The 24412-nt window shown below is 42.7% G+C and overlaps 1 protein-coding gene across 1 annotated transcript in view; it reads right to left on the minus strand.

Moving 5' to 3' along the window:
• Positions 1 to 24037, minus strand: part of cntn5 (contactin 5) — a 73822-nt gene extending 49785 nt beyond the window's left edge. Inside the window, exons 1-3 of the mRNA XM_030764617.1 lie at positions 23845 to 24037; positions 11584 to 11707; positions 10827 to 11002 (exon numbers count right to left, since the gene is read on the minus strand). Coding sequence (XP_030620477.1) covers positions 10827 to 11002; positions 11584 to 11707; positions 23845 to 23983 — 439 coding nt within the window. The 5' untranslated portion in view covers positions 23984 to 24037. The remainder of the gene's footprint in view (positions 1 to 10826; positions 11003 to 11583; positions 11708 to 23844) is intronic.
• Between the last annotated feature and the right edge of the window lie 375 nt (positions 24038 to 24412).

Here is a 24412-nt window from a genome sequence, read left to right on the forward strand (position 1 = left end):
TCACAAATTGAGAGTAGTCGGTCTATATGTGAGCGCAATACAGTTGTGAGAGCTGATCTGTACTTGAAGTGCATGTATGTATTTGCAGTATGCAGTATGTATTTGATTTGCAGTATGTAAAACATCTTTTGATGAATTAGGTAAATTTCCCCGCATGCACTTCACTGCATTAAGACCAGGCCTACAGACATGACTACTTAATTATTTATTCATTTAAAATCAACCATATTTATATATTCAACCTCACTCGGCATCATTCGTGTGTCCGTGTTCTCCAGGGGTGGGGTTCTATTTCTTTAATGGTCAATTTCACAGTAAACGAACAGACACACCTCTCCCTCTGTAAATTCTCACCTGTGTGGTATGTATGGGTACGTTTTGTGCATACATGAGTAAGAACGCACCAAGCTAAAGAAAAAAGAAAAAGAAAACTGTGACTACTGTTTAACTGATTTGCAGATAAAGGAAAGAACAGACGATGCCTCACGAACAAACGAAGCAAACAAAGTAGCACAATTCAACAAGGGTTTTATGTGGGATCGTTTCCCAAGCATGAACATGAACTTAATGTTACTTTCTGACAAGTGGGCTCCAAGATTGAACTGAAAGCTTAGTGGCACAGGAATTGTGTGAAAAACAGGTTTTGACCTGCTAATACCAGCTGGTTCTCACTGTGAGATATGGCCATGCTTCACTCTCTGACAACTGTTTCACAGAAGCAGCTGAATTTCAACCTATCTGTCTAAGCTCTGTGGATGCGTAACTCCAGCCTTCGACATAAGGGTAATTAATCTCTTCTGTATGTCATCGTGAGCGGAGACAGATACAAAAGAAGTGGAACTTCTCTAACTCCTGGTGGAGCTATTTTGGGACTGGTTGTGGAGGGGTGCCTTGATTAGCCCCTTTCACACTAATACCAGACGCGTTTAATTTCCAAAGGCAGATCTGTCACACAGCGGGGGACTGATGACAAACTGTCGACCAAGGGGCAGGTTTATACGCACCCGAAAATTTCCATCCTCTCTCTCTCTCTACCCCATTCTCTCTCTCCCTCTCTCTCCTTCTCTCTGATGGGAGTGTTTACTGTCCTGCTGATAATTAGGCTGTACAATAACTCAAAAAACAAGCCGCCTTTCTCATTTCAGGAACACTGAGACAAGAGCAAAGTTCAATGCCTTTGACTGAGATTTTCATAGGCACTCTATTTATCTGTCAGCGTAAACTATTTTCTGGCATAATGGTTACCAGTGATAGAGTTAGTGGAGTATGCTAGGACAAATATGAAATGGAAGAGCAGAAAATAGACAACAGAAAAAAAAAAACAAAACTTCTGACTGAATTAGTTGTCCTTAGGGACATAAAGACAACAACTGACCTTTGTGACAGGAACAGGTCACTTTCGATCCTTATTGGCCTGATGTCTGTGAATGGTTGAACTATAAAAGAGGATTCACCCTGTTTTCACCCAAAGAAACCGTTTGTTTTCCAAAAAAAAAAAGAAAAAAAAAAGTGGGAGAAAGTGAGCTGAAACTGTACTTGGTGCAACATCAGAAGAGTTCCTGTAATCAGATTCAGATGAACAGAGATTTTGTAATGTTTTTCATAATCACACAGCACTGGTCGTTGTCTCCCCACAACTTATTTTCACATTATGACAATATATTTTTCACACAATGGATAATGATGCAGTTGTGCGCCTCACACAATAAACAACAAATTCCATCAATTAACACTTACATGCTATACAGTCAATATATCTTTGTAATGTGCCTCATTCGTAAAGTTAAACAGAAGAATGTGTTGGGATAGTGGTCTAGAATACACGACTCATGAGATGCAACGTCTAATTTTTAAAGTGTACTGTCAAACTATAAAGCGTGCTGACTTGGAGTGTTATGTGCCAGGCAGAAATCATGTAATTAAACAAAACAAATGAAAAAAAAAAATCAAATTAATCTACAAATTTCTCTGAGGTGTATGTTAGTTTTATGTTTCTGGCTGGGCTGGATGGCTTGAATTCTGACCAACAGACTCATAGATTACCTCTAACGCCTCTCAATCCCCACTGAGAGTCAAAACAAAACAAAACAAAACAAAACAAAACAAAACAAAACAAAAAAACCTTCTTTCGCCTAGTTGCTAAAAGCATTCGTCTCTCAGTTTAATTTTTTGCCATTCAAGATGACACAAAAGCCATGTGTTGCTACAGTCTGGTTGCAAGCGGGTACATTAGTGTCCACAGAAAGGGAATTTACTTTGCCTGCTGTTCTCTCTGAACTCTACACAGACTACTGTCTAATTTTTCTCTTCAATCCAGTACTGTTCTCAGTGAACAGAGAAGGGCCCAGCTCCGAGATAAGCAGGCACTTCTTTCAGCTGTAAATGGTTTAACACGAAGCACCACTGAGAACCTGTTCATCTATCTCTTTTCATGCACCGCATGTGTCTGAGAGAAAGTGCCACGGTGGCCGTCTTCTTGCTAATGTGGTTTGTCCAGGCCTAAAAGGTCCGATTAAAGGATGAGTCACACAGTGTGCATGTATGTGATGTGGAGAAATCTGTGAAGCCACTGCACCCACCCAAACACGCACACATACACACACGCGCACATGCACACACACAGAGGCACAAAGACACCACTGCTGGGCACACCAACTGTGTTTAATAGTAAAACCTACGGGAACTCCCCTTCATGTCTCTCCCGTGAAAGAGAGCCAAATCAGTGCTGCTCTCCTGTGAAATACAAAAAGGAAACTATTGCCAAGGATAGAAGCTAAAGCCAAGGACTTGCAGAGCTTTTTAAGACAGGAAATGCATGAATATTTGATGTCGTGCTTTAAATGTTGACTATGAAAGAGTCTGTGCTTCACTAGTATAGTATGTTAGCAAATGGCTGGAAAAGGAGGCAGATAGAGAGCAATGTGCAAGGAATGGCCCGAGGACTGTTACCTGCTCTAACAAGATGCCCAAGGATTGGTGGAATTGAGGGCCTCCAAACACTGTTGTCATGGCACTTGTGACTATTGATCCATCCGTCCCTGTCACAGCTTTCCCCTTGTTCTCAATATCATCGCCCCACACCCCAGCACGGCACACCCGAGAACTCACACACGGAGATGTATGAATTATAGCTAATCGATATCTGCGGCTGTACTCCTAAATGGAAACATAGATTTTCTTTGTCTAGCCCTTACGTGAATGAGAAGAAGGAGATGAAAATATATATTTAAAAAAATGTTCTGTGATAGCAAAGGGTTGTGAAAATCGGATGAGTTGAACTGATTTAAATAGAGGAGAGTCAGTAAATGGCTGAGACAGGTAGAATCAGTTAAAAAATGGACATAATTTACAGAGGTGTCATGGAGCATGCTGAGTTCTCTTTTGTGCTTCCACCATAAAAGAAAACTAAAGACAATAGAGGGTCCTCAGATGGCAGATGGAGGTGATTAGAATCTGTCAAGATCCCTTTTTATTCTTGACAGTCATCTCCTTTTCTCCTGACCCTTCATTTCTCATGGTAATGTGAGACAAGCAGAGGAGAATCAATATTCATCTGCCTTTAACCATGCAAAAAAAGAGCAAAAACAGTAGATGAGACTCAGATAAAAATCTGAAAGTTTTTTTTAGATATTCATCTTTCAGTCTAAACTTCTGTGAAAACTAAGAACATGTCTTCAGAATGTTATTAGGGTTTTATATGATAACTTCATATCCAATTTGAAATGATGCAATTCCGTAAGCAAAAAGACTGCATCTTTTTATTTATTAATATTTCAGCTCAAACAGTAATTACAAAAAAAAAAGTGAGACGAGAAATGTCCAGAAATCGAAGAGGAAGATGAATCAGAAAGGCCATGCACTCAGCATGAACAATAGATGTTGACCAATCAGAAGCCAGATCTTTTATGGCACAGGTTAGAGTGGCCACAGCTTAGAGAGTTTTAACAGTCTGTGAGGAGAAAATTCAGTCTGCAAACGCAGTGCTGCTATGAAGGATGGCATGTTTGAGAATGCACACTTGGTGCCTGAGAGGACAGGACATCCATGGTATAGGCATATTCTGAGTTTCAAGTGCTTTACAAACATAAATATTACAAGGTGTTTGACTGTTGTGGAAACAGCATTATCTGGCAAAAACAAGTTTTGATTTTTCATTTCAAATATTTCATATGTCATATGTCAGGAATCTGAACACCTCTCGTGGGCCCACCACCTGCGAGGGGAGAAATAGGGGCCGGGTGCGATGCCACACGGGTGGCAGGATGGGGCGAGGGCCCCAGCGGACTGGACTTACGGTGCAGAAACTGGCTTTTGGTACGTGGAATGTCACCTCTCTGGGGGGGAAGGAGCCGGAACTTGTGCGGGAGGTGGAGCGATACCAACTAGATATAGTTGGGCTCACTTCTACGCACAGTCTTGGCTCTGGAACCAAACTCCTGGATGGGGGCTGGACTCTGTCCTTCTCTGGAGTTGCCTGGGGCGAGAGGCGGCGGGCAGGTGTGGGGTTACTTGTTAGCCCCCGACTGAGCGCCGCCGTGGTGGAGTTTGTCCCGGTGAACGAAAGGGTTGCCTCACTGCGCCTTCGGGTTGCAGGGGGGAAATCTCTGACTGTCGTGACGGCGTACGCGCCGAACGGCAGCTCAGAGTACTCAGCCTTCCTAGATACACTGGAAAGTGTCCTAGTGAAGACACCATCTGGGGACTCTGTAGTTCTACTGGGAGACTTCAATGCTCACGTTGGCAATGATGGAGAGACTTGGAGGGGAGTGATTGGGAGGAACGGCCTACCTGATCTGAACCCGAGTGGTGCTTTGTTATTGGACTTCTGTGCGAGTCATGGATTGTCCATAACAAACACCATGTTCGAGCATAAGGTAGCTCATAAGTGTACCTGGTACCAGAGCTCCTTAGGCCAACGGTCGATGATCGACTTTGTAGTTGTCTCATCAGACCTGCGGCCGTATGTGCTGGACACTCGGGTGAAGAGAGGGGCAGAGCTGTCAACTGATCACCACCTGGTGGTGAGTTGGATCAGATGGCGGGGGAGGCTGCCAGACAGACCTGGTAAACCCAAGCGCATAGTGAGGGTGAACTGGGAACGGCTGGCTGAGGACCCTGTGCGGAAGATCTTCAACTCACACCTCCGGCGGAGCTTCTCCCTGATCCCGAGGGAGGCTGGGGACATGGAGTCTGAATGGACCCTGTTCAGAGCCTCCATTGTTGAAGCGGCAGCATTGAGCTGTGGCCAGACGGTCGTTGGTGCCTGTCGTGGCGGCAACCCAAGGACCCGGTGGTGGACGCCACCGGTGAGGGAAGCCGTCAGGCTGAAGAAGGAGGCCTTCCGGGCTTGGCTAGCACGGGGGACTCCGGAATTGGCTGAGGGGTACCGGCATGCCAAAAGGGCAGCAGCAACGGCTGTCATGGAAGCAAAAACTCGGGTATGGGAGGAGTTTGGGGAGGCCATGGAAAAGGACTTTCGGTTGGCCTCAAAGAGGTTCTGGCAAACCGTCAGGCGACTCAGGAAGGGCAGGCAGGGCCTCGTCCAGGCTGTTCTCAGCAGGGACGGGGAGGTCCTGACCTCAACTGAGGATGTGGTCGGACGGTGGAAGGAACACTTTGAGGAGCTCCTAAATCCGACTGACACGCCCTCCATAGAGGAGGCAGGGCCAGAAGAATCAGGAGGGTCGTCACCCATCTCTCTGGCAGAGGTCACTGAGGCAGTTAGAAAACTCCACAGTGGCAAGGCGCCAGGGGTGGATGAGATCCGCCCTGAAATGCTGAAGGCTTCGGATGTTGTTGGGCTGTCATGGCTGACACGCCTCTTCAACGTCGCGTGGGAGTCAGGGACAGTGCCTGTGGAGTGGCAGACGGGGGTGGTGGTCCCCATTTTTAAAAAAGGGGACCGGAGAGTGTGCTCCAACTATCGGGGTATCACACTACTCAGCCTCCCTGGGAAAGCCTACTCTAGGGTATTGGAAAGGAGACTGCGGCCGATTGTCGAACCTCGGATACAGGAGGAACAATGTGGATTCCGTCCTGGCCGTGGAACAACGGACCAGCTGTTCACCCTCGCACGGATACTGGAGGGATCATGGGAATTTGCCAATCCAGTCTACATGTGTTTTGTGGACCTGGAGAAGGCTTACGATCATGTCCCCCGGGGTGTCCTGTGGGGGGTACTGCGGGAGTATGGGGTGCCGGGTTCGCTGCTGCGAGCCATTCGGTCCCTGTACAGCCGCAGTGAGAGCTGTGTCCGTATTCTCGGCACAAAGTCAAGCTCATTCCCGGTGAGTGTTGGACTCTGCCAGGGCTGTACCTTGTCTCCGATCTTGTTCTTAATTTTCATGGACAGGATCTCAAGGCGCAGTCGGGGTGAGGAGGGTGTCCAGTACGGTGGCCTTAGGATTGCATCTCTGCTTTTTGCAGATGATGTGGTTCTGTTGGCCTCATCAAACTGTGACCTCCAGCACACATTGGGGCGGTTTGCAGCCGAGTGTGAAGCGGTCGGGATGAGGATCAGCACCTCCAAGTCCGAGGCCATGGTCCTATGCCGGAAAAAGGTGGCTTGCCCCCTCCGAGTTGGGACTGAGTTCCTGCCTCAGGTGGAGGAGTTCAAGTATCTTGGGGTCTTGTTCACGAGTGAGGGTAAAATGGAGCGGAAGATCGACAGACGGATCGGGGCGGCGGCGGCAGTCATGCGGTCGTTGTACCGGACCGTCGTGGTGAAGAAGGAGCTGAGTCAGAAGGCAAGGCTCTCAATTTACCAGTCGATCTTTGTTCCAACCCTCACCTATGGTCACGAACTCTGGGTAGTGACCGAAAGAATGAGATCGCGGATACAAGCGGCGGAAATGAGCTTCCTCCGCAGGGTGGCTGGGCGCACCCTTAGGGATAGGGTGAGGAGCTCGGACACCCGGGAGGAGCTTGGAGTAGAGCCGCTGCTCCTCCGCATTGAAAGGAGTCAGTTGAGGTGGTTCGGGCATCTCGTCAGGATGCCTCCTGGGCGCCTCCCTATGGAGGTGTTCCGGGCGCGACCAACTGGGAGGAGACCCCGGGGAAGACCCAGGACACGTTGGGAGAAATATATATCTCGGCTGGCCTGGGAACGCCTTGGGATCCCCCAGGAGGAGCTGGTGGATGTAGCCGGGGAAAGGGATGTCTGGGCGACCCTCCTCAGCCTGCTGCCACCGCGACCCGGTCCCGGATAAGCGGGAGAAAATGGATGGATGGATGGAATCTGAACAGAAAAATTAAGAACATATGCCAAGTAGGCTGGAAAGCAGTGGTATGTGCCAAAGCTTGCAATCAGCAAGTGAATATCGATTAGTACACACACATATGCTCGTTCCTCTATAACAAGACTTCCTGCAGACACCATAAAATAAGCATATCTGCAGCATGGGACATGTTCACCAAAAAATTTATGCCAGTCAAATCCCAATCGCAATCTCTCACAAAATATCTTGAAATATAATATGTCCTCATTTTCCAGCCATAATGCTAAAAAGTGATCTCTCCCTCTCTCCAATTCTAATGTCTACGAACCAACATACCCAAGTTATCAACAAAGCTCTATTCTTATTAACTCATCTCTACTGCAGAAATTTTCTCCTGATTAGTATGAGTTTCTCTAGACTGCGCTCTGTTAATTGTTCTCAGGTTCTCATTCTTGAATGGAGCTCATGATCTTTGGTCAGAGTTAAAGGAGAACCCGCCATGCGGACCAATTTGTACCATGCTGCTTTTGGTGGCAGGATTCAGAGGAGCACCACGGGTTGCAGGGTAGGCAGAGAGAAAGAGACAGAGCGAGAGATGGAGAATCTCGTGGGGAAAGGAAATCAGAGCACTGCTTTCTGCCTGCAGTCTTCAAAGGTTGGCCTGTGAGCTTGCCCAACTGTGAGTTCAGCTCCTCAGAATTTCAAAACAAAGAGAGGGAAAAAAGGTCCAGCGGGGGAAAGGTTTGAAGGCACAATACGCGCTCAGCCTGTGAGAAGAATAGTGAAACCCACATCTGTTGTTGGTTTTTTTGGTTTTGTTGCTTTTTTTCTCCCTGCTTCCCAAGGATATGGATACTCTATCCAACCCAATATGTTTCCCCTGCAGAATATTCTTTTTTTTCCCCATCTATAAAGGATAGCTAAGCCACCGGCGACCAGTCTCCGAGACTGTACGAGCACCATCAAACCAACCGTGCTGACCGTCGTTGGCCAACACATGACCTATCTCTTCAATCAAAGTCAGTTAACGAGGCGAAGCTAGACAGATCTGAGGAATGGTCCACGGGTTTGAGTGGGGACTTGTATAGGAAAGCACAGAACGTTTCATGAATTTCAAATAGGCTTTCAGTTTGTTCTCGGTATACAATAAGGGTACCTCATCACGAAGACCTTTTTTTCCTCTTGTTTTTGCCTGAATCATGCAAAATCAGCCGCTTCTTGAGGATGTCTCTTGTGATTCTAAGAAGTTCTTGCTTCAAAGCATGTTTTGAAGAGAAATCTTGAATTGTTGAAAGTAAAAACAACAAACAAAACTATGAAAGACCCTGTCATTCACACACACACACACACACACACACACACACACACACACACCAGGTGCAATGTTCCGCATTGTTTCATCGGATCACAGGATTAACTTTTTTTTTCATACCAGTTTCTTGATAAAAGAAGTGTTATTATTTGGATAAAGTGCTAATGACAATGAGCAGGGACAAAAAGAGAAAGCTTTTAAAAATATCCCCTTTCAAATCTGATGTCTTGCTGTGTGTGAATGAAACACCAAATCTGCAAAGTGAGATTAGCCCATGCCAACATAAGAGAAAAAGTCCTTGGGTTTCCAACAGGGTGATAAATGGTGGCCATTCGTTATGCAGAGACACAGGGAAGGCCCTGCATCCCAATGTTTGTAACAGAGAACTTTTCTTTGTCTCTTTGACAGGGCTTTTTAACTTGCCACCAACGTGAGAGGACGGAAAAAAACAAAAGGCTGGGCAAAACATCAAAACAAATAAATAAAGAAATAAATAAATCAATAAATAAAATATATAAGTGGTGGTCACTGAAGATTTACCGTATGTGAGTCAGATGAGGTTCCCAGAATAACAGTAAATATCAATATGCCTGACTGTGAAACCAAAGGCAGATGTGAACCTGCATATATACACAGTTCCTTGTATCAGTGCAAGACTGCAGGCGGTCTGTGCAGAAGAAGCTTAGCTCTCTGGGTGGAGAGAAGAATCTATAGATCCGTTTGGATGCTCTGTAAGATGTCTGTGTGTTTGACAGGCTACATGCTCCACCCCACTAACACTGCTCTTTTCTCCATCTCTTTGAGGTTGCCTATACGGAGGAGTCCTGACAGAATCGGAGCTAATGACTGAAGCTGGGATTTGGTAAGTTAGGCCATAAAAACTGCTATCTTTAAAATAAAATAATAATAAAAAGAAAAGCAAGTCGAAAACATGAATCCAGTTTTCTGCAGGTACATGCTAACGATGCTTATGAAGGTACCATCTGTGCTGTTCCAGTGGTAGTAATTTCACATAATCGTACTTTGTATCATCAAACAGTCAAATGTTAGGAATGAAAAGAGATACAAATTTAAGATACGATCCAGTTGAAAGCAAAACTTGGCAAACAAACATAAACACAAAACAAAGGGTAAAAAAAGACGAAAATAACATCCTTGTTCACAGGATATCTGGAGGGAGCAGTGGCAAAAGAAAGAACGAAAAAAAAATAATAAAAATAATTTAAAAAAAGAGAATGAGAAGCGAGATCTTCTCTCCCTTAAAGCATGCAAGAGAACATGAACTGTACATGGGTGAATACTTCTTTATATCACTATTTAAGTCAGTGAGCTGGCACTAGTTGCCTGGAACGATGCGGTTCCACACAGTGTCCAAACACATTTGCTGCCTGCAAGCACTCAGATAACTCTCCTTAAAGATCCGTTACATCAGCCGTGTGTGTGTGTGTGTGTTTTTTTTTTTTTTTTCCTTTTTCAAAATACTTTTTTCCAGGAACAGGCCATGGGTAAGAAATAGCAAAGCATATAGTCCCCGTAGGCATGCCAATAAGACTATTACGGTCATTGCTCCTGGGGAAACTGTAAGCAAAACTAACAATGTGTTTTTCTATCGAGCATTGTGCTTCTGGCCTTTAGCTCTATGCTTCCTTGGCTTGCGATGATGTTTTGGAGCTAGGCCAGGGGATTACTGGGAAGAAAAAATGTGCTTTTCTTGCTCTTGTTCGCCAGTGAGCCGCAGCGTTCAGGGCACTTTCCCAGCTAATAGGACAATCTGCGAGACTGTTTTGTAAATGCAGCCAAGCAGCCCCCTCCTGGAGTCTCTTTATTTACCCCTGTAACCAAACGAAGCCTATGTCAAATAACACAGTCACATTTATCACCCCCAAAGCCAGACCCATATATCCGGCCATATATCTGTAAACGCCAGAGATGGTACATCAAGAATTACTTGGGGGTGTTTTTTGTTTTGTTTTTTTTTCCTCAAGAGGGCTCTTTTAACTAAACCGACAAAACACGTTGATCTCTGAGAGCTACCCTCACGTAATGTGAGAAAAAATGAAAGGGTTGAGACAGACAGATCACAAAATGACAAGGTGAGAGATGAGATGATTCAGAAAAAAGTCAGCCCTGAGAAAGTTGGGAAGCAATCAAAAACAGTACTTCATCAAACTTTACTTTTAGCTCCCCAGGTTAACAACATAACTCTCATTTCTCATTGCTGTTCTTCTCTTGCTCTCCATTCAGATCAATTGAACACTAAGGTGGATTCATGGAGCGATCAGAGAACAGACACTCACATGCAAACTGCAGGAGGGCTTCTCGGCTCAGTACCGTGCCAAAGCTGTTCTCAGCCCTGCACTGGTACCTCCCGTAATCGATGGTTTCACTAGCATTGTTAATGATCAAGTTGCCGTCAATCAAACTGTAGCGGAAATCAGCCTCCACATCCACATCTGTTCCGTTGATCAGCCAGCTGGAAATACAAGGACAAAATTAGTGAAACAAGACGCAGCAACATAAATAAAAAAATCACCAGAAATTAAATGCTAGCAGCCTTTCAAAAAGTGACATTCCGAGGTGTAAAGAACTGGCATTTTTGGGAACGGTTTTGCCACTGATGAGACAAAAGGGTAGTCTCAAGATCATCCCTGATAAAGTGTAATAATAGGGGGCATTAAAAGCTTAGGCAAGGATATTGATCTAAACAGATGACTGGGATTCAGACCACATCAACATCTGCCGGTTCAGTCTTACAGCAGATTGCTTAGCCACAAGATCTACCCTTTTCTTTTTTTTTTAAATCAACACAAGCCAAGCTCAGCATTTCCTACACAGAGGAAATCAAGCCCATTGTTTTAGCATTCCCATAGAGGCAAGCAAAGCATTTACTCATTGAAAACATGGTGAAGAGTGCCTGTACAGATCATGTGTTTTCATACACTGAATTAGAATGCGCTGGAGTATACCTTGCCTATATGAGTGTTTTGAAGAGACATGGGAAAGTCTGAGAGACCAGAGTTAATAAAGCAGGTCCTGTATGGATAAAGCCCATACCTGTAAGTTGGTTTGGGATTGCCTCGGGCCTCACAGTTCATCATCACTTTCTTGTCTTCTGAGTCCAATGCAAAGATGGCATCGTCAGGCTCCTGAATGAACACTGGTCCAAATTCTTCATTTTCTGATGGAAAATGGGAAACCGAGAATATCAGTGATTTCCCACACTATATTTTTACGTAACTTTAATGATTTAATGACAACTGGAATGTAGACAATGCATAATATATGAACTGACCCATTACTAGCAATCTTACTGGCTTTTTGCGCAACCAGGAAAACTGTCATTTCATCACAATTTTTTGTAACCCACTAGGGTAAGAATATGTTTATGCTCGATTAAAGAGATGGAGCAGACATCAGTGTGTTGAAACAAGAGGGTTTTGTTAAATTTGCTAAATAAAGTTATTGAGAAATTTAGTTTTAAAATAAATGAATGTAAATGAAATGGATAAGTCATTAGGGTACTTTTATATCAAAGGAAAACAACATAGCAGAACAAATGGAGCATTATACCTCAGTCAGAATGTTCAAACGCAATTTCAATATTAGTTACCAGTATACAGCTGACATGTTGGGTGCACCCTTACAAAACATCAGTGTGAATCTGTGTGTGTGTTTGTGTGTGCGCCTGTCCTGTGTGTGGACTACACAGTCATATCACACAACACAGATCAAAGTTCAGCTGGCGAATCCAATGGACACTAAACCAAAGCCTTCCCTCCCTGCATGCAGTTTTCTTCTTAATCTGGGTGGCTCGCCATCCCATCAAAAAATCCAATCACACCAAAAAACAGTGCCCTGTGTTACAAAAAGTTTACAATAATCTATTCACAACAAATGCACTTACCAGTTTAAGAGCAGTAACAATTATGGAACCTTAGCAAAGTTAGCAATATATACATCACAGTTGATTCCAGTGAAAGCTGTTAATCTTGATCTCTTCACACACTTACCCCTTTAAATGAAAGGTATTCTAAATAAGCATTTTTAAATGTGTATTTGCAAGCATGGTGCAAACCATCAACATAAAATGATAAAATAACCAGAAATGAGTTACTACAGTTGCATAAGGATTGTGAAGAAGCTTCTAAAAAAGTAAAGTTTACTCACACATAACAATATAAACATAAAGTTATAATCAGCATAAGATTAATGATCTTTCAGTAAAACACTTAATAGAGCCTCTCCCCTACTTACGACCTATGCGACTTGTAATCTTACTTACAATCATCTGGACATACGACCAAAAAAAAAAAAATACTGTATTAATTTAAAAAAAGAAAAAAAATGTTAATATAAAAATTACGCTTGCTAATAGCTGCATGCGTATGATACTGACCATCAGACGATATCCTGGCATTGTGTACATCACAGTATCTCTCTCAATTCTCCCTCTCAGTTGCCATTCAGTAAGCACACGTTATTCAAGTAAATCTAACGAATTTTCATGCTGGATTAAACCATTTTTGTATTAAATCCCAAAGAAGATGACAAGCAAGAGGAAAAACCCATCCCCTGCTGACAGATCTGGCAAGAAGCCGAGGAAGACGCTTGATTTGGAATTGAAAATGAAGGCACTCAACCAATATGAATGATCTACAGTTGTCCCATTCCACGGTCTCCACAATTTTAAAGGACAAAGAAAAATATGGGAAGCAGTGAGAGGTTCAGCATATAAAATGTCAATTAATAAAGCTGATTCTAAAAAACGAGATAATCATGATCGAAACTGAGTAGGATAAAAGAATGCTGTACAGGTATAAGACTTCTACATGCCATGCTAACATACGTCCAACTTACATCCATTTCCGGTCAGAATAGAGTCTGAACGTATGTTGGGGAATGGCTGTAATTAAGTTTATATGTGCCACCGGTCCAATCAAAAAGCTAATAATGCAACAGAATGCAGCCTAACTGAAGTGGCTCAGTAAAGGCTAATTAACTTGACTCACCAAAAAAATATCAACAGCGTCCCTACTGAATTGTTTCAAACTCGTTCAAATGCGTATTTCAAATGTCAAAACAGGAATTAATTATGATTTAATCTGTAATTTGTCGAATTTCTAGTCTCTGTGTCATGAACTGACCGTTTTCCTTCAGTTTACCTACTTTGCCAATCAAGAGGGATTAACAGTCACAGCTGATGTTAGCCAATAGTATGATAGCAATTAATTTCAGTGACACCGTTCAACAGAATACATGAAAAACTGAGTAACTATGTTTTGCATTAGGGTGGTACGGTGGCACTGGGTAGCGCCGTCGCCTCACAGCAAGAAGGTCCCAGGTGCGATTCCTGGCTGGGCAGCCGGGGTCCTTTCATGTCTGCATGCCCTCTGCGTGGATTCTCCAGTTTCCTCCCACAGTCCAAAAGGCGAATTGGAGACGCTAAAATGTGTGTATTGAGTGTGTTTGTCTGTGTGTCTGCCCTGTGATGTACTGGCGACCTGTCCAGGCTGTTTCCCTGCCTTTCGCCCTATGAGCACTGGGATAGGCTCCAGCACCCCCCTTACTCTAATTAGGATAAGCAGCTTTGAAAATGAGTGAGTGAGTGTTTCGAAATAACATTGTAAACAAAATATTCATCAGACATTTATCTAATGGGTTACATTTTACTAAAAAAAAGTACAAAAGTACAAAAAAAAAAAACATTCGGTCTACCTTCTTGCAATAAAGCCCAAAAACGAAAGATATAAATTAGCAACAAAACACACACAAGCTGCATTAAATATGATTAAATTCTACCGGTGACACAGTTTATCCTGAAAAAGTGCAGTCCATGTCATTTATTCCATTTCTGAAACAAGGAGTTCCACCAGGAGTTCAATTCTGTACCATTACTGCAATCCCACTTGGCTCAGCTGGGACCAGATGTGGTATCTTGCATTTTCTTTTGCAAGCAGTAACATTTTTCAGTTATTGCCGCTGGGCTGCAGCATACTGAAGCCTTTGCTGTCAACATGTAGATGAGATGAAATTGCTCTGGCTCCAAAACTGATGTTTAATAGCCAGTGGCATCTGGTTTAAAAGTATGCAGTTTATATTACCGGGCGGCACGGTGGCGCAGTGGGTAGCGCTGTTGCCTCACAGCAAGAAGGTTTCGGGTTCGGTTCCTGGCCGGGTGGCCAGGGTCCTTTCTGTGTGGAGTTTGCATGTTCTCCCTGTGTCTGCGTGGGTTTCCTCCGGGAGCTCCGGTTTCCTCCCACAGTCCAAAGACATGCAGGTTAGGTGAATTGGGGACACTAAATTGCCCTTAGGTATGAATGTGTGTGTGAGTGTGTTTGTCTGTGTGTCTGCCCTGCGATGGACTGGCGACCTGTCCAGGGTGTTTCCCTGCCTTTCGCCCTATGTGCGCTGGGATAGGCTCCAGCACCCCCCGCGACCCTAATCAGGATAAGCGGTTTAGATAGTGAGTGAGTGAGTGAGTTTATATTACCAGCCATTTGGCTAGCAATATTGGATAGCGTAAGCCACTGCTTGAGGAGAAAAAAAAGTATAACTATCACACCAGCATAGCTTTCCCAGCACTGTCAGAGATCAAAATTCAATTCCTTCAGTTTGCTTCCAAAGTTTATGTTACCAAACCAGCTCCTCTCAACACTCTCCCAGTGAGAAAGACATCTTGGTTGTGAAAATATGACCAAATGGGGCAACAGTAACTAAGGCCAGTGCACTGGGGATGTGGCCTGGAAAAGGTTCAATTAGTCTGCTTCAGAATTCCCAGAACTATATACAGTTACAGGTACCGGTATATTTCTTGACAGAATATTTGATCATCTAGCGTTTTCCTGATGACTGTGGAAGAGACTGTCTCAAGGGCTGCTTCAGAATAAGCACTAAGATTAGTTTAGATTGAGTTCTGACCATGGTGGATGGATTACTTAAAAAACATTGATGGACTATTAATTAAGAAACCAGAAACCCTGCAGAGTCGACTGCTTAAAATATCCTTTGTATTCATTTATTATTTAAGCGTTTCCTTTATTTTATTTTACTGAGAGTTACCTGTAGATTAGGTGTTAACTGTCAATAAATATACAGAGAAGAGTCAAACGGAAGAAAGCAAAGACTGGCTTAAATTATGAATCGGGTACACAAGGCTCTCTGAAATGCAAGACAGAAAGAGAGAAAAATGTGGGTAACAGACCAAAACAAATTGCACCATAGCTGTGTTTATGTGAATCCGCTGACAGTTTCATGTCTTGTGTCTCTTGGCTGCAACATCATCATGTGGTTATTGATGTTTGTCTCCTTCCTCCTCTGAAGACGCTGGTCAAGGGGACTTCCCGTTCTCTGCGCTGAAAAGTGTTTGTTTTACACTCTTTGTTTTTTTGTATTGATATTCACTACACAGTGACAATGAATTTGATTCACTCCCTCTTCCTTGGTGAATAGCACAATTAAGCTCTAAATTTTCGGAAGTTTCACAATATTCTGTTCTGCGGATCTTTTTCCCCCCACCTCTAGGCTCACGGAAGCATTCTTCTTCTTCACAGTTTGGTGCTGGCATCCCTCTTGTCTATGCGTTCACGTCATCTTTGCACTCTACATTCAATCACATGGAACATACTGCTAACATCATTGGTAGTTTGAAACGATCACCTCAGCATTACCTAAATGGTCTCAGAGGGCAGCCACCATTCGTGACCTTGATGTGCTATGAAGCAGTCACTTCTAAAATGAGCGGATAGGTTAATCTACAGCAGTCTGCAGTTCCTATCATACCTTGATGGGTCAAACGGTCATTTTCCACCCTGCACTGGAAATGTATTCACAGTGATCTGTCAAAGATTCATCAAGAAGATCGGCTGCCGTTGATGTAAGAGCTGACACAGGTGAATTTAAATGTGTTTATCTTCATTCTCCCTCACATATTTCTTTGTAATGAAAAAGAGCATTTCATTTATAATAACAGCAAGACTGTAAGACTTACTTTGCTGGTCTCCGTAAACAAATTAGAGCTGACATTTGCTAAAACTTTGGTGAACGGGGTAGATTTGTTAACGGGTTATTTAGCTAGCCCAATCATTAACTTGGGCACGCAGTTTGCTAGCCAACATTCATGACCATATATTTGTGTTGTAGGGACAAATATTCAGTATTCAGTATACAGTCCACACCACTAGTATATTGAACCCATTCTTAATGAAATGAATTTATGACAGATAAAACATGATGACTTTTTTGCTGTTCATCTTTCAGATCCAAATGTTAGACAGTCAGGCTTATTTGATTTCACTCGTCAATCCTTTTGCATTGGAAATTCCACTTAGCTTCTATTCACTTCTGCCCTGCAGGCACACTCAGTAACATTCCCCAGTAATGTTAAATGGAATCATTCCAATTAGTGATCTAATGGGATTCCTCTAAGCTGCTGTACTTTGGGTTTACACACACTCTGATGACAGATCCTAGTGATAGCTAATCCCAACCAAAAGGCTCGCTAACTGGTCCCTTGATGTCACTTATACTGGTGGAAGTGCCGAAAGTGCTATTTAAAATCTGAACATTTATTAAAAAGAAAAGGAAAAAATCTAAAATGGACAAATGGATTTCATTACAGTTAATCAAAGCATCCAGTCACTGAGTCTCTCTGTAGTGTATGCTGAGCAAAACACTACAAACCAGAAGATATGTAATTTAAATAACAGCTAAATTTGGTCAGGTGGGTCTGGAACTGCAGAAAATCTTTTCTTCTGTAGACAAAAAAAATTAGACAACAACAAGCTACACTGCACAGAGACAGAACACCTATTGAGCAGGTGTCTGGGCATACAGTGGTCTGTTTGCATAGATTTCAAAGGACGGATATCTAAATCAGGCCTGTTTTACTTATGCTCTCTCTCACTCTTTCTCTCTGCTGCATGTAGAATACATCCCTAGTGTAGCACCACGTCATCAGCGGCTACAGCTCCTCTTAGCACATCTGCCAACACGGAGTCCTCATCTACTGCTGTAGGGGCACACACACACACACACACACCACTATGTCTCTGAGGCTGTGTGTGCCTGAATGTAGCCAAGAATAGGCCAAAGTGGGATTTGAAAGGCAACTCCTCACCCACCTCTTGCTGCTGTGATGCTGAGAGGAAGACATAAAGGTTACAGTGTGAAAGGCAGCGATTGCATAGGCTCCAGGGCTTTTTTTGCTTTACGTAATTGGATTGTCATGACTTGAGGCCAAATGTTTTACAAGAGCTATATGCTGTTCTCTTTTTTAAGCAATGATGGAAAAGTCTTGTGCTTAATCAAATCCCTGGTGATCATATGGAATAGTGCTCTTTTAGGAATTCAGTCTTTTCTGTTACATTAATTCGTTTTTCTATATCAGTTAAACAGCTAAACATTGTGATCTTCAGATTTGAGAAAGGCAAGTATGGGAGGTGAGAGAACAACAGAGAAAGAGAGTGAGAGGGAAAAAGAAAGGGCTGCATTTGCAACTTGTTGCTAATTGCTTAAGAGACCCGAACCAATCTGACAATTAGCAGCTTTGTTAGCTAATCCACACCAAACTAAAAGCATTGCTTTGTGCAAACAAAGCCTTTGCTCCAATCCGAACACACTCAAACCAGTGTGTCTGACCGCCTCGGTAAACCCGGGCCCTGTGAGATTAAAGAGCTCTCCTCCACACAAACACTCCTACGCTTCCATATGCTCGCTTGCTTCTTTCAAACAGTCTCAGCTTTGATTCACTCCCTCTTCCTTGGTGAATAATTCACACCTCTGTGTCGCTTGGACTCACTTTCATGTAAACTCACACCATTCTTAAACAGTTCTTCACTGGAATAAAAATAGAACCGTTGATGTCCCTTTTGGGGAGATATATGACAAACGCATAAAATGGCCATGTCACTGTCCTTTGACATGTCACACTGCACGAGAATGCAACGCCACTGAAAAGCTCTTATGGTACATCCACCTCCAAAAACTGTCTGCTCTGTGCACAGGATGTCAATCATCTGTCTTATTCCTGCTTTGCTCTCATGTTATTTGCACAGACTCTGTGAAGTTTTCCCGGGGTGACTGAATGCCTCCATTGCTTTTCAAGGACGTCAGCAACAACTAAAATGTATATTTGATAGGAAGCTGTCAGTGAAACCAGTCCCCTACATATAGAAGACATGATTCATTTCATGTGAACATGAAAACCATATATTACATATATTAGTCTTTAAATCCTACTTACAATGCATTATAATGCTGTTAATTTGTAAATGTCTGTAACTGTAATTATATAAGTTTAAAATGTGTCATAAATACTAAGAAAAGATTTTGATAACATTTGACTGAAAGCTATCACTGAAATTGTATGGTTCACTCCTGATAAACTCTCTTGGACCACATGTTATGTTCTTATGACCTTTTGTACTGCACTACTGTCAAGTCAAAAGGAATCCTTCCTCATTATCAGACACTCTGAGTCTGCCTCAATACAGACTCATCCAGAATTATTAAGAAGGATAGTTCTGGTCCTTGATGCTGATTGGTCAATTCAGCATTCCAGCAAGGAGTATATTCATGACACACTAGTCAAAGCCTTCTTACTAGACTGTGACACTGAGTCCATAAATAACCCTTCTCCAACTGAACGATAACTGTTTCAGCAACGATGGAATCATTCATTATATCAACATCAGTCTCTTTGGTGGGAGGATAATAAATGAATGGAAGTAAAGAGTTCTCAGAAACAGCTCACAAACTGTAGTTCAGTAATTACCTGCCAAGTTTACAATGTTCCACTTCAGTAATGACCTTTTTGGGGTCATGACCATGGATGGATGCTTTAAATGAGTGTTTGGAGATGACTGGCTGAGCAGATGTGTGTCGTGTTCTGCTGTTGATGACCAGCAGACAACCTGTTTCTAGATTCTAGATTCTAGTTTAAATTAAGTGGCGACAGAAACAGCCTCGAACAACTGTTTACAACAGTTTCATGGTACAACCCAAACAACAGTCCAACTGTTTCACGGTCTGGATCGATAAAACAGGCTAACGGGATGATTTAATGTCAAAAACGACATAGACCTTAACATTGTCTTACAGTGAAACACAAAAGGTAAATGTTATGACATCAGTAGTCTCTGTCTGAACTGTTGAGACGGCCCTGGCGTCTTATGGAGGACACCAGACTCGCATCATCTGGCAATGTCCTTGATGGATTTGTAAAAACTCTGTCAGTAAAACAGCCTCCAGGCTTTATTACTTAGCAAAAATTGGAACTAAATTCCAGCAAAGTTTGGTTATGCTTTAGTTTCACAGCACATTTTAACTGTGACAGTTTTCACAATATAGCACAGCCTCTCATGTTTTATGGTTTTAATATGGCATGTTGTGTGCCTCTGGTGAAAGAGCAAGTGTGAGAGCTGCACATTTCTTAAGAGGTAGCATGCAAGAAGATGGCGAATGTAGAGAATACAAACACAAATAAAGCACTGTGCAGAATACAAAACCACCTTCACTGCATTTTCTGCATTCCTTACAGGGCACTCAGTGTACCAAACAAACAAACAAACACACACGTACACACACACACACACACACACACACTGCTTTAATGTTATTTATCTGACAAATTCAAGTTCCTTTGGAACCTGTAAAAAACTGTGTCAGGGTTCCTGATGAAAGCAGTGTTATCTCTTACTGTTTAAAAATGATCCGGTGACAAAAGAGGCTAGGGTACACATCAGCCACAGAGCCTCCCATAATCTCTGCTGCCTTTTGTCAGCAAAATGCCGCTCCACAGGGAAATCAAATGCTTGGTGGAATTAGACATAAATCACAGCTTGCTACTATGTTGGAGGGAAAAGGAGTGAAGACAAAGCTGGCTACTACCCCCCGCCCCCCCCCCCCCCCCACCACCCAAAGGCAGCCAAAAGATTCCTTCGCAAACACTGCACAATTTGGTGGCTGATTGGCTGATTGGAACAATGAACAGTTTCAGAGTTCATTCTCACCTTCAGGGTTAACGGACTCCTACTTTAATATCTAGGTCTTCAAAAGAACCTGAAATGAAAGACTTGTAATTCTATGGTCTGTGGTTTTACTTGTGAAAGAGGCATGCTGGGGCAAAAATACTCTAGACCTCACAGACACATGAAGGTTTTACTTTGTTTTTTCTGTCTTTTTCACATTTTCCCACTCATGGTTTTATGGCAATGGGATAAAATAACAGCTCACAGACAGCTTTTACTCAGACCTAACAAAAGTCTTGCTGGTAAAATACATTCCTTTGGTTTGGAAAAAATCATGGCCCTCCAGGCTTGTAGTTATCCTGCTTCATGAACACCTTTAAGTGATCGATCAACCGTTCAGTTTCCACGGGCAGAAACAGCTAATGTGCTTTTTGCACATTGGCTATGACACATTCTAATCTCAAATGTCATTGTTTACTGCCATTGAAGGAAAAGAAGTCATTTTTACACCTGCATTCATCCTGAGTTGCACATTGGTCTGTTATGTTTGGAGGCAGTCTGCTATGCATAAGTGTATTATTCTAAAAGCAGAGGGGTCTTTGCCCGGGTCGTGGTGAGGTTGGTAGATGAGCACAGTGGGGAGTTAGTGGCTTGGAGGTAATAACAGGACTATTCATCAGCAACTGCATAAAGCATAGGAAAGAGAGGATCCAGGGAGCCGACTAGAGAGCTCTCATACGACACACGTGAGACACACTCCAGAGAGAGGCCAAATACAGCAAGTGCATGGAATTAAGCCCATCTGATGCAGCCAAGCTATTTAAGACTGGATATAGGGAGGACTGTTTTTTTTTCCTCCACAAACTCTTCACTGTTTATGCATGTGGGAAGGCAAAATATTTCTGTGGCTGAGCGAAAAACAATGAAATAATCTCCCACATGCCTTAAAAAAACAAAAAAACAAAACAAAAAAACCCTACAAAACAACAACAACAACAAACTTTCAGTTTTTTTTTTTTTTTTAGAATCTTAACTGAGCTTTTAACACCCTTGTCCTTCCCATCTCCAACAATGATGAGTTTTATCAATACTATTTAAAAGCTACACCAAACAACAAATTTTGAAATTCACACTCAACATTACTGGGAAAATAAAAGATTCATTAAACAGAAGACAAGAAATTAAATAGAAGACAAAAGACAAGAAGCTGGATTTGCCTGAGAATCTATCTCAGTGCTGGAGTGCTTGGTTTGACAATAACAGCTTGTAAACTGGCTTGGAAGGTTTTAGTCAGCATTGTGTGATTTAGCATCTAGGCATTGAGACATAAAGACCATGCGTCGGAGAGCAGAGCAGCAACCTGTCAGTCTCATGCCAAGCACATCCTCCTTTGCTGTGAATGCCTTAGTCATTCCTGACTGTCTCACGTTTGTCTGCCAAACTGGAGAGAGTTGTCTCAGACAGTCTGAGCATGTAAGGCCAATGTACCCAATGTTGCACATTTCATTTGTGAGATGTCTTTGCTTTCAATCTCCTGTGTGGGCCCTCAAATCAATGGAATGCAGAGATGCAAAAGAATTGATAATGACATTAAGAATTGAATCAAAACCCCTCATTGGCTATAAAAGACTCTGTGAGTCTGTTTGAGTCTATTTTAAAATACTTTGCTTTAAATGGGTCTGCTGACACACAGCTAAAGAAATCTCAAGAGCCCGCCTTACTAGGATTTAATTCTAATTCTTAATTTACCATATTTAATGTTTTGTAAGTGTTACTGAGTTGTTTCATTCGAACATAACTTATTAATTTATCAACTATTCCTAGAGCTTGGAAACCAGGAAAAGTTCAAAACATTACAACCATTCGTTTTGATGTACTATAGCAAACACGTTATTTTTTCTGTAATTTCTCCACTTTATTCTAAAGCTCCTCAAACTGTACGAACAATATGTTGCGTGAACTGTAACCAAAATCAAAACGACCTTGAAGGGAGACGAATTGTCCTGAGGTGGCTATCATGTTCCCAAGGCAGGCACAGCAATTTGTCTCTCAGGTTAACCGCCGACGATTCCATGTTCCGTGACCCCGCCCGAGTCTTGGCACCAATCGACCAAAGCAGAAATTATTTATTTGTAATGTCGGTTGTCATATTGTGGCTCCCTCCTACTCTTGTGAAAATGAATCTTTCCTGTTCTGACAAACACATCCATCAGCTCGTGGCTCCTGCAGAGAGACGGGGGCTCGGGGACCTGCCGAATGTTCCGCTGATCCCTTTTTAATTTCACACAGGGCAGGACCTCAGTCAACTCATTCTGAACACGGCCCTGATGGAGATGTGAGATTCCCTGGCTAGGTGGCTCATGTCATTTCACAGGGTGTCCCACTACTGTGCTTGACACCAGTCGGCTTTCTCTTGCTTAGACTTTACTTTAGGCAATCGCACAATACAAGCAAAACACACGACAGGGAATAGCGCAAATGTGTTCAATAACAGCACCTACTCACAGCGTTAAACCAGCGCTTATTCACAGAGAGCATACAAAGATGAGTCAGGGATGGCACTGGTTCATTTTTAGCTCAGTTCCAGGAATGCAATGAAATTATATACATAAATTGATTAATATTCTTGGAAAAATGATTGGCGATTTACCCATAAAGCACGACTGTCTGCATTGTTCTCAAAATGTGATGTGTGTGATAAACTATTCAAACAAATATATTTCAAAGTGCATCCTTTGGTGAATTCATAATTATTAAAAGTCCATTTAATAAATAGTGATGTCATCATCTCCTAGCAACTGTTCAGCAACATGTTAAGCAAAAGCTTTGGGAGCAAGTAATTTTTTAGTCACATAGATGTGAAACATGAATATTTTCCAAGTTAAATGCAGTACTGCTGAACATCAAAAGAGATTTAAATTGTCAACAAAAATATTTTAAATACATTAGAAACCTTTCAGAGACCACTTTAAGGTAAGTTTAAAGCTCCAAAGTGCACAGGACTCGTTGAAGAAACCATACCCCCTTATAAGCCTAAGCAGCCATAGCCCCCGATAAGTCTAAACCGCTCATATAAGTTATTTATGTGCCAAAACAGAGAGGGGAAGTTTTGACATTATGTTGATTATTACTCAGAGCTTGTTTTTTTCCCCTCAGTGGGACATTTGAAAAACCATTAGTAAAGAATTTACGCTCTTATAAGCACTAATGTCTTTAGCAGCAGGCACAGAGTGGTTGTTGAGGATGGAGGGAGATCTAGCTTTACTTGATGGACGGGTGGAAGGGGTTTGTATTCAGCTTGTCAGCAGTGCGTGAGAGGATCTGTCAGAGTGATCTGTCTGATTCTCACCTTCGCTCCTGTAGTCCTCCTGGGAGCTGAGCGCAGACATGCTGTACCTGGAGAACGGGGGCCAATCGGGACTGCCGCCGTAGTCGTGCCTGGGTCGGATTCTGGGGCTGAGTGAGGAAGAGGAGCTGTCTGGCTTCATCCTCAGCACAGCAGCGTAAGACACTTGACGACCTGCAACGGCTTTGGCAAAATCTGACAACGAGACAAAGAGATCTGAATTAGAGAGAACTGACAGTGACCACGTTCTCCCCTCCATGTGCACACTACAGATCTGAATATTTTGGCTCCCGTTCCTGTTTCATACAAGGTAGAGCCATTAGTCCACTCTTATCTCATTCAGTAGTGATGGAGATGTGAGACTTCCTGGTCAAATCACTCCAGTGTTTGTCATTTCTCATGTTTTAGTTGCTACAGTTGCTTTATTCATACCTGGACCCAGTAGGAAAAATTCTGTTTGAACAAATTGATAAAACATAACTCAAAATTCTTTGTTTTCAGCAGGAGTGTTTCAGCATCTGCATTCATAATAGAACTCTTTTCCTGTAATGGTGCAGGATACGAGAGCAGA

This window comes from Chanos chanos, chromosome 2 (genome assembly GCF_902362185.1).
Source record: "Chanos chanos chromosome 2, fChaCha1.1, whole genome shotgun sequence".
In the NCBI taxonomy this organism is placed as follows: Eukaryota; Metazoa; Chordata; class Actinopteri; order Gonorynchiformes; family Chanidae; genus Chanos; species Chanos chanos.